At 39.9% G+C, this 11,774-nt stretch overlaps 1 protein-coding gene across 1 annotated transcript; it reads right to left on the reverse strand.

Annotated features, from left to right (window-relative positions):
- Positions 1 to 4,359, reverse strand: dmrt3a (doublesex and mab-3 related transcription factor 3a). Its single transcript, XM_042488671.2, has 2 exons — positions 3,750 to 4,359; positions 1 to 1,353 (listed from the first exon to the last, which is right to left on the reverse strand). Exons 1-2 carry the CDS (start codon positions 4,339 to 4,341, stop codon positions 341 to 343), a joined length of 1,605 nt encoding a protein of 534 aa, XP_042344605.2. The 5' UTR covers positions 4,342 to 4,359; the 3' UTR covers positions 1 to 340.
- Between the last annotated feature and the right edge of the window lie 7,415 nt (positions 4,360 to 11,774).

Below are 11,774 nucleotides of genomic sequence, written 5' to 3' on the forward strand. Positions count from 1 at the left end.
CTCTTCACATGCATTGATGATCCTTAACATCGAAAGTTTTCACAGTACTAAACATGCTTGCAGGAAATAGATGACGAGATTTTCAAAACGATGTTCAACATTCGTCCGTTTTTGGTCGTGTCCACGTGACATCTTTGAAAGCGTGAGCCGGTGATGTTGGAGGATTAACGTCACCTTATCAAATGGTGATTGCTCGACACAGTTCAGTTCAAACAAGACAGAAAAACACATACACACACGCGCGCGCGCGCGCACACACACACACACACACACACCGGATGTCCATTCACAATAATACATTTTTGGTGTCCCCTGCTGTAAAAGTCCATCAGCAGCGTCTTCAGGTGGAGGAGTTCAGGATGCGGGAGTCTGCGGAGTCGGAGCGCTCTTCGTACTCCTCCTCTGGGGAGTAGAGGCCTGGTTTGGGCCCCAGCGTGCAGCTCTCCTCCTGGATGCGCTGCTCCTCGGAGGCTCTGGAGGGGAGGAGGGGGGAGCTGCGGAACACGGTGCCACCGGGGCCGGTTGGAGCCGCGGGGGAGAAAGGGGACACGTACTGGGCCGCGGATCGGAGCTGGTACTGCTGCTGCAGGGCCATGGTATTCCACAGAGTCACATCGTTGTGCACGAAGGGGCTGGCCTGGCTGCGCGTCAGGGAGTTGCGCAGCATGAGAGGGTAGCGCGTGGGCTGCGGAAAGGACGGGTGCTGCAGGGGGACACCTAGAGGGCCGGTGGACACCACGCCCGAGGTGGAGTCGGATGTGAAGCGGAGGGACTCGGGGACCCGGAAAGCGGAGCCCACAGACCACTTTGCGGAGGAGGACACCGGGTGGTACGAGCCCAGCGTGTGCTCGAACAGGTGTCCGTTTGAGGGCAGCAACAGGGCGTCCTGGTGCGGGTCTTGGTGCGTGTGCGCGCTCCCGTCAGGACTCCGGCTGGACAGCAGCACCTCGATGGCCCCCACCAGGTCCCCACCACAGCCCCTGAGGATGAGCTCAAGCACAGGAGGCTTGTGAGCCGGGAAGATCTTCTTGAGGACCTCCAGCGGGGGCCGGTTGGCTCTCAGGCTGAAGGGCAGGTTGATGGAACCGGCGAGGCCCTCGATCAGCACGCTCTGCTCCCCGGGGCTGACGGGATACTTCTGAGGACTCTCCGTTTTGGACTCCTTCTCTGTGCCGGGTTTCGGGAGGTTGTAGCGGCTCTCTTCCGGGTGGGAGGGGGTCTCTGGAGGCTCCGGGGTGTAGCAGGAGTTTGGTTTGGAGCCCTCAGGGGAGCTGACCGGGTCCTGCTCCTTCTCACTGGAGCTCTCCCCGTTTTCAGCCCCGGACCCCTCATCGGGACCCTCCTCTGTCGGTTCTGCAACACAAGGGACTGGAGTCAGGGAACACGTTTGAGCAGAAAACACACTTTTAAGCAGTGCGTGTATACGTACAGCTGTACTTGAGTAAAAGTACACATTTCTTGCCATGAAATGACTTTGGTCAAAGTTAAGGTGTGAGAACATTACTGAGTTAAAGTTTAAAAGTTTACTCTTCTTAACGCTTTGAAACCTAATGCAAGTGCAACAAAGTGAGCAATGAGCACCTTAACAAGAAATAATCCAAAGATCAGCAAGAAATAAGTAAAAAAGAAAAAAAAATCACCTGAAATAAAAAAAGAAAATGTCAAAAACAGGGATTGTTTTTTAAAAAAAAAAAAAAAAAAAACTAATATACATATAAACAATATTAATAGATATGTTAAATTATTTTTGAAACCTGATTTTAAATGTATAATTTTAATATTTATAAACTTAATTTGGTAATTATTTTCTAATGAGAAGTACAAGTAAATGCTGATAATTTAAAAAGCAGTCAAGAATGTATTTTTTTGTAAAATGTACACCATTAATATAGAGCGTTCATTGAAATATCACAACTTTAAACATTTAAAAAACAAAATACAGTTTTTCCTTCCCTCCCATTCCTGCATTTATCTGTCCATTCCTTCCTTATTTTGTATTAAATAATTACAATACTCAGGGTACTGGAGTAAAAGTAAAAAATGACCGAAATATATAAACTCAAGTAAAATTTAGATACCCCAAAAATACTTGAGCACTCTAAGGGAGTATTACTGCCTAGTTACATTACAGCACTGCATCTTCAGCTCGCAGAAAAGGCTTGCACAAAGTATTAAATGAATTAAATCTGATTTAAAACATTTATTTTCTGCACTTTTCTTAATGCAAACTCCAATCTGCTCTAATCTCTCATCAGGAGGAAACGAAACACACAATTAATCGCTGGTGTCTCCAACACAAAGACTGATGCTGGTTTCCTTCCCTTTCTCCTCTGCAGAGCTGTTAACGCAAAGTGCTGACTGTGTGTCAGTGAGGAATCTACCGTCGATGCCTTTTGACCACATTTTGTAAACAGATCGCTTGTGGCTCGGTAACATTTCATCTGAAGTTGACCTCCTGCGAGAAATATGGCGATTACATTCGATCTGCGCTGTCCGCCGCTGATTACTGTAATCTTTTCAACCACTCAGCTCCGCGCGTCACGCGGGAGATGGAGCTGATGTGGAGTCAGCTGAGCGCTGCTTGTGTCCAAAATGTTTTAGTCTCAGAAAACAAATGGAGTCAAAAACAGAAGAAGCAACCATTAGGCCTTTATGCACTATTCTTGCATATGAAATAGCTTAGTATTTCGGTAGTATCATGCCGGATGGCACTATAAAACACGAGTGAGTTATAAATAATAACAAAGGCATTCGTAAAATAAATAAATCAACCCCAGTTTGATTGATAATTGATAAAAAATATTTTGAGATATCTTATCGAAAACAAAAACATCATTTTGACTGATATTGCACACAAAATAAACATGATTTAGGAAAATAAATAAAACCGAAAATATATGTAGATCTGTAAATGAAACCTTCTCATACCTAATAATGACTTGAAACATTTTAAAATAATTTAATATTTTGTAAAAACGTCACAAAAATAAAAAAATATTTTGGTTAAGCGTTAGAAAAACGCACTTGATGTTTTTGCTTTGCAATAATTTCCTGTCCTGTGATCGGGTCTTTATCAATGATTTTATGTTTTCTTACTTCTAAGCCTCTTGTGCTGCTGTAAAATGTGAATTTTCCTCCCTAAAGAATAGATTAGGTTAATCTTTCCTCTCTCCTTTTCTTTACAAAAAACAGTGAAAATGAAAAAAAAAGTGAAAAAGGTTTCATGCATAAAAAAGACACATTTAGAGTAAAATGGGTTTGAGTTGCTTTAGTGTACTGAAATATAACTTCAAATGTACACAAATAACAGCCCCTTAAGGTACTTTCCCGTAAATACCATCTAAACGGTTTGTATAAGATTGAATCAACATCTTGATCCAAATAGTCGTGTTTTTGTTTGTTTGTTTGTTTTTGCATGCATTTATTTAGGGATGTATTGAGTTTTCATATTTAAATAAAAAAAAATACTTATCTGAAATAATTTTCCTGCGGGATTTTGTGAAACAATAAAACTATGTATATAATAAATTGCTAAAGTAATCCTGTAATAATCGGATTTTTTTCTCATTTACATCTGTGAAATAATGCAGTAGATTAAACTGGTTTGTGCCATTATTTGTTTCTTTTTCTGATAATACGTGTCATTTTTCATTATTTCCTTTCCATCAAATAAAAGTAATAATTTACATAATTTAAGCATTTTAAAGTCAAAGTTTCTGCTGCAGCTCCTCTTGTCTTTATCCTCCCACCTGTGCATGTCTGCGCTCCGGCCTGCACCGGCTCCGAGCTGCTCCACCTCAGCTCCAGCTCCTCAGTCCTCGGCGGGGCCCCCTGGTTTCCCTCGCCGGCTCCGGGCATGCCGATGCCGGGCAGCACTCTGAGAGACTCCGGGATGAGGCTTTCCAGACTCTCGTTGGCCTGCTGCCTGCGGAGCGCCACCTGCGCCGCCATGACGCGCTGCCGCTCGATGATGAGGATGCACTTCTCGCAGGTGCAGTCCTTGAAGCGGCAGTAGCGCTTGTGACCTTTTAGCCAAGACAGCACGCCGTGGTTCCGGCACCGCGCGCACTTGGGGGTCCTCTGCAGCGGTGCCCGGGGCTGAGACACCGGAGCCCCCATGTACAGGTAGGGGGACCCGTAGCCATTCATTGTGTCAGCGTGTTTTCCAGGACGCGCAAGTGCATCTGCGGAGAGGCGCGGCGAGACGCGAGTGTTGTTGTCAGCAGCAGTCCGAGAGATGGAGCTGGATGGAGCTGCACACGCATGACAGGATGAGGATAAGAGGTGTTGGCTTGTTGCAGAGGATCCACCTTTCCTCCGGCTGACAGCACAGATATGCATCAGGGCTGACACGCACTTAAGGAGATGAGTAACCAAACGCTGTCAAAGCACGCTGCAAAAAATGTCCCCGTGGGGCTGAAAAAAAAAAAACTGCCAGAGAGGATCAGATAATGTTTCTCTGTGAGGTTCACACGTTTGTAGAGTTTCCTTTTTCTGCAAGATTCAAGAGGACAGAAAAACTCTTGTCTGCAGTGGAAACACATTTTCTCCCCATGTATGGAGAAATTTTAAGACTTAATCCTGCAGCTGAAATAAAAAGTTGAGATTCTTTAACCCACTGAAACCCAGGACAACATCGCCTCTGTTGCCCTGCATTCAGATCCCTTTCACAAACAACTCTCCTTCTAATTTTTAGCACATTGGTTTGATGTCTTTTGAAAATAGGGCCAAAAAGGCAATTGGCAACTTGGCAGAAGGCTCACAAATTGCAAGAAATTAGGAAAAGGTGATAAAAAAACACATGAAAATTTGTTTTAAAAGACAGATTGAGAAATTATTAAAAGGTAATAACAATAAAAATACAGAAAATGCCATGAAAACTATACTTATATTATTATTGTGCATATTTTATCTATCTATCTATCTATCTATCTATCTATCTATCTATCTCTCTCTCTCTCTATATATATATATATATATATATATATATATATATATTTTTTTCTATTTTTTTAGGCCCCTTTGACCTTTCTCACCTTCATTTTTTCTTATTTGGATAAATTTCAGGTAATTTTCTTGTAACTCATAACTTGACATATTACATTTGACATTTAAGCTGTGACATGCAAGAAACAAACAACCCATTAAACATTTCTGTCACTTTAAAAGACTAAATGCAGAAATCTGCACCTTTTCTATTGGCTCAAATTTTTAGATTTCAACAATATGATGCATAAAATTCATATTTTTACAATTTAACATAAAAAGGTATAACATTTTAACCAAACCAGCGTCAGAAATACTTCAGAAGCATGAATCTTTAGTCCAAAAAAAACTCAAATGTTTTACTCAGCTGTGAAAACTGTGACCTCCCAGCTGCCAAAACTCAGATCTCTTTAGATATATATCACCCCAAATGTTTATTTTAGAAGATCACACCAGGATAATGCATTCAAAAATCTCATATTATATAATTTATATGTTAAAAGTCAGCATATTTGTGTACATTATCCCTGCAGGCCCACAGGCTATAAGACTTAATTCGCAGCTTCTCGCACCTTTTACACAATCGTACATAACTTAGATGATTAGGTCTCTACATGTATAAAAGCCCTTTGGGAACTATGTCGAGGATGCTGATATGTCCCTTCTGCTGGACTAATAGAGGGCATTGAAACATAACACCGGACAAAGCCGGGGCCCATTTCTGACCGTAAAAAAGGTTTATTCAAGCAAATAATGGGATCCGAGCCTCGCGCAGCTTACAGAGAATAAGAGCATGGTAAACTTCCCCACATGAAGCCCGTCTCCAGGGCTATTAAGCTTTTAATTGGAAAATAGCAGAGGAAATTTCAAGGTGACTAGAGTGGCTTTGCAGTTTGTGCCGGCCGAGTAGATTTGTGGGAGTGGGAGGCGGCGGGTTAACGCCTACACCACAACGCATAATAAATTTATTCATGTTGTTCGTTGATAAAAGACTAAAACACAAACCGGAATAAAAGTTTATACTGCAGGATGCATTGTAATTGCCATAAGGCCTGATTTCTTTTTATTTTATTTTGATGCAAGATTAAGATGCAGAAAGACTCATGTAAATATCTTCTGCTGGATGTGCATTTAATATTAAAAAAAAAAAGATTTTAATCAACAAAAAAATGCATGTTCTTTATAAGATGTTAAGGACATCTATTAGGTTACATAATTAACACATAATTAAGACCATAAGAGGGAAAGGGGTGCTTTCTATGAACTAGATAGAACAGAAATATGATGAGTAAAATATACCGTAATAATAATAATAATAATAATAACAATAATAAAATGAAATCAAATAATATACTTTAATATATTGCCCAGCTTTTCCTCCCAACTTTTTGATTGACTCAATGATGCATTATGTTTGTAGTCAAAGCATCAAAATCTTCATCTGCTGTAGTTAGTCAGCGATCTAACTGTTTGCTCAATCATAATGTTTATGTTCCCCTGAAATTTTATTCAGTAAAAAGTTACTGAATAGGGAAAATTTAACATTTAAAGCTAACAATCTTGCCAACAGTCAGTTAGCAAACTCCCTGGCATGTTAGCTTAAATAATGGGACAAAAAGTCCACATAATTCGTTCAGCGGATGCATTTATATTGCACTTCCTGACACATAACTTAATTTGTGAGGTCTTTTTAATGTAATCGCCAGAAAGGTGTTTTTGCAGAACATTTATGATGTCACAGTAAAGTTGACCTTTGACCTTTTGGGTATAAAATTTCAGCACTTCATCCTTTTATCTAATAAGACAAATGTGTAAAATCTTGTCATAATTACAGCATGAGTTCATGAGTTATGTCTTGTGAGGTCACAGTGACCTTGACCTATGAACATCAAACTCTAGTCAGTTAATTCTTCAGTCCAAAAGGATGTTTGTGCCAAATTTGAGGAAAGATGTTTTTGAGGTATGGGATGGATGCACACTCAAACCTCATGCAGAGAGTCAGGGGATCACCAAAGTGATCAGGATTCATCCTCTGGGGATCATGAATGTCAGCAGAAAATTTCATGGTAATCCAGCCAGTCGAATTAAAAACATTTTTGGGCCAAAGTAGTGGACTGACAAAAAACAAAGTGCCATGTTGCTAACATGGTTTGAAAAGAAAAATAAAGTTGTAAAAAGAGAAAACAATAATTGCATGCATGAAGTTGTTTCCTTTTTATATCCCTTTAGGAGTCTGGGCCCGCATGTAGGGAACCAATTTCCCTTCTAAAGTGAACGTTTAGGATAGCGCTCCCAAACTGGGTAACTTGAGCAAAAACATTGTCTTTTTGTGGCTAAACCTAACCATATATTCAGCATTTATTGATTTAAAAAAGGTATTTGACACTATTGAATATAGATAAGGTATGAGAGGAGTAGCATTATCATGAGTTGGCTGATATACATCTGTATGTGCAAATATACAATTATAAATTTGACATGCAGAGGGTCACATATGGAGTTCCACAGGGTTCAGTGCTGGGTCCCAAGGTATTTTTATTGCACATTAATGATATTTGCAGAGGTGTCCAAATTAACAAAGTTGTTTGCATATGATTCAGTTTCTAGTACAACCTAGTACAAATTATGTTATATAGTGTTGAAATAGAACAAGTTCATGAGAAATATGTTTTTAGGGAGTTTTAACAGACCATAACTGTTATAAATAATAACTGAAATGCTGGAAGCCCAAAAGTCATCATGTGGAGACACAAATGTAAAAGTCTATTGCAATATTGCACAAAACATGAGATATCTTCAATCTAAGTTCACTACATATATTGTGTCATTTTTTAATAGTATAGTTTCAACATGTCCGATACATACCAATGTACAAATGGATCACATCCTGGATTACAGAAACGTACAAGGCCAATATTTATTCTGGTGATTGTGTTGTCACAAGGGATTGTGAAATGATTATTGGAGTTGAAAATATAAAAAAGATAAATCTCTGCTTTGCAAAATTTTATTTTTGTCTTTTTCTTGTCACTCTTGGCCCTCAGGTTTATATTAGCAGAGGAAACTCCTCCAGCAGGGCCCCTCTTCAGCAGGAGGAGGAGGAGGAGGAGCTGACCTCTGCTGAGTGGGGTTATTATTAGGTACTGATTGGGGGCGTTGCTGCCACTCACAAGTCCTGTCACAGAAACGCTGATTTAAGTCTCCCCGGGGAGGCGGGACACTGAACGCCTACAGAGGAATTAAGCGCACGTCTGAATTAGTGAGAACATCATTCAGCGACCATCAGTCTCCAGGGAAGAAAGGAGAACTCTGTGGTTTTTTAGGCTCCTACAAAATAAGTTTTACTTGAGAACTGATATAAAATATTAAAAATAAGTTGAAGCAACAATATGAGCACTATTTCAAATGGGCAGTTATACAATGACAAAGCAGCCGTTTTTGATGACTTTAGACTATGATAATATTATGATACTTGCTGCATATATGCATCCATCTCTTAAATGCATCATCATTTTTCTAAAATTATACTGTGTATTTTTGATCTGCAGTTGCAAAGTACATTAAGTTTTTCCAATAAATATAGTGATGTAAAAAGTACAGTATTTTCCTCTGAAATGCATGGAGTACTTAAGTAAAGTGCAAGTACCTTAAAATTGTACTAAGTATAGTATTTCAGTAAATGTGGATTTCCATGTAGATCATGCATGGATATCTAGATTTTTTTTAGTCAGTTTCCACTATACTGACAAAAGATCCCTGAAGTGTAAGTAGACAGATTGAATTTCAATCTTCAGGTTTCATCTCTTGCTGTGAAAATGTCCACAAGAATTTAATGTTGCTTAAAAAAATGTAGCATCTTAATTTTCAAGATGCTCCTTTTTGTGATAAAACTGCAAAACTGCAGTATGACCTGGCAAAGTGTTTTATATCCCTGCTCCATTTGCTTTATTTAATTTTGTATCACAGTGTGCAACATCTCCATATGCTGGCATGACAAAATTTACTTGTCATGACGATTCAATTTAATGGTATTAACTTTTTTTTTAAAATAACTTTTTGTTGTTTTCATGTGTCTCTTGTGTAGAGACACTCTGCACGCCCTCACAGGTGTTCTCACTTGCTGTGGCTGATTAGATTTGGCTCAGGTTGAAGGTGGGTGGAGTTATGATGGAAGTTGCATGATGCCACCAAATTCATCATACCAGTAAAAAAGAACATTGTATTTATTTGTTAGATGCAATTTGTTTTTCTTTGGGTGCCATAAATGACCAGACTTTGCTGTTCCAACATTTGTTTTTTCACTCCCAATTAATTGATGTCTGTGTCTTTATATAAACCCCCTTAGATTCTTTAACAGTTTGTGTTTTTTTCTGATTTCATTTTGTGATGAGCAGCTCCAGTTTTTGCTTTTTTACAACTCAAAGTGATGTGAGGATTTTCACTTTAGGACATACAGATGTTCACGTTCACAAATATCATCTGAACTCTAAAGTCTCGCTGGAAATATTTCTAAATTCACTCCAACATGCAAAGTGAGAAGGTGAAATTCAAGGTGAGAGCTGTGGAGATGCAGATATTTCCCCTAATTTCTCTTCAGTGCTCGAGCTGCAGAGACACTCCTGCTTTTATAAGCTCCTGATGAGAAACTGCAGGCACCTGGTTCAATCAGGCTGGCTGACACAGGTGCTGACAATAGTTAGTCACATTTTAATTTCACCCTCCAAACATTTTAGAAACCCAGATCTTACTCCTTTTTTTGTCTTTTTTCATCATAAATCAAATGTTTTAAACTCCTTGAACCTCTCAGATCCATCAACACAAACTCTTTTGTAGAAAATCTTTGTGTGTTTCAACCTACAATGTTTATTCACCAAAGACCCCGAATATGTCTGAATATGACTTAAATGATGTTTTTGATATATAGGAAATAAAATCACTCTGTAGAAATATGAGGTCACAAATGTTTTGGGAAAAATTATCATTGAAGATACTTTAAAGGGTTTCAGGTGTAAAACAAGAAGAGTAGTTTTTTTTTATTATGATACCAAGAACTAAAATCCTCAATACTTTGAGCAGATTGAACTTAATACCAACATATCAAATCAAATGCAAAAAACAAATTAATATAACTCTTTAGAGAATTTATTTTATCTCATAATGTTTCAGTTTGAACAGGGCTCGGCAGGAAGTTCAGTATGACAGCAGCATTAAAGCACGCTCACTGTGCCAATGACCGATCGTGCATCTACATTGACACTACATATCAATAAAAGTCAGAGACCGCATCGTATTAAATTCGCCACTTCTTCACCTTAAATGCAGTTTTTCTCTCCCTCTGTGCTGCTGCCTGCATGTCCGCATCTGCAAACAGTAGCATTAAAGTCAAAAGCACTCTGCAACAAAATCTGTGGACCAGAATGTCCCCAGAAGTATTCTGCTCGACTTGAAGCAATCTCAGTCGAATGAGGGTCTCTGACTGATGATTCGAGCCTCCGACTTTCAGGGTAAAGCCCTACAAATTAGCCATAGAGACCAAAACTGTTTCTGTACCAGGCTGTAAACATGTTTACTTCTGCTGTAGAGTTTGACATTTCCACATTGAGATTTATGGGGATTTACCAGACAGCAACCACTGAGGCTGAAAAATTAAACCGGTGCAGAGGTGCCAAAAACTGCCGTTCCTCTGTTTTGGAGTCAGCCTCAAGTGGCCATTAAAAGAACTGCATTTTCTGGCATTTTTGCATTCTCTTCATTTTTCTGTCTTGGAGTTTGCTGCTTGGACAAGCTTGCTAAAAACTATAGTTCCTTGAGTGTAAAACAACCAGATTTTCTTTACATCTTAAACAGGTGAGCTGAAAATCCAGTCTTAAAGTAGATATACCGCCACACGCACCAGTGAAGTTTACATCTATGTCTGTAAAAACACAAACGCTTCACACGCAGAAGACTGGCTCTCAATGACATCACTATCTTAAGATGGCAACGCCCATATCTCTGACATTTTAACCTCACTTAAGCATAGCCGGGGTAAGTGGGGGCGTGCTGTCCATCTTTATATACAGTCTATGTGCCGGACATACAGACGGATAACCCAAAATCATAATCCCTCCAGCCTCGGCTATCGTCTGGGCTAAGGGTGGTGCCCTCAGATTTGAATATATAATCTAAGTTTCTCTCTCCACCTCTGAGCTCACTGCGTCCTCCTCCAACACTGTCTGTATCGAGCGGCCATCACTCCACCCGGAGGTGTCACGGTGGGATCCGAGCAGGTTTTATCTATTATGGGGAGGGCATGATTCATGGAGGCAGAGGCAGCTCAAGGAAAACCAATCCTGTGACACTTTCTCCCCTGCGCTGTACAGCGGGGCAGCAGCAGCAGCTACAGAAGGACAAGGCAAGCGGCAGCCGCTCGCCCCTGACAACTGTGATAAAATGGCCTTCCTTAACTAAACTCGTAAAGCACGGGGCAATAAAGCTCAATCTTCTGTAAAATCCAATTAAGTCATTATCTGACTGATTGTATCTTTAATTGAAAACAGAAGTGACAGTAAATTTCTGTGATATATCAGGATCAATCGATACTGCTGTACAATCTGGTCTCAAGAGGTGATTTATAATGTCAAAGCCTTATAGGTAACTCCACATTCTTCTCTCTAAAACCACTGGTGGATGAAATTAAGAGTAAGTGCGTTTCATAAAAAAACAAGATGGTCACGTTATTGATTACAACAGATGGGGCAGAATCCAATGAATGTTCCCACAGCGCAGCAGAAAGAAAATACAAGTAA

The sequence above is a fragment of the Plectropomus leopardus genome, chromosome 4 (assembly GCF_026936395.1).
Source record: "Plectropomus leopardus strain MGB_pleo_1.0 chromosome 4, ASM2693639v1, whole genome shotgun sequence".
Lineage (NCBI taxonomy): Eukaryota > Metazoa > Chordata > Actinopteri > Perciformes > Serranidae > Plectropomus > Plectropomus leopardus.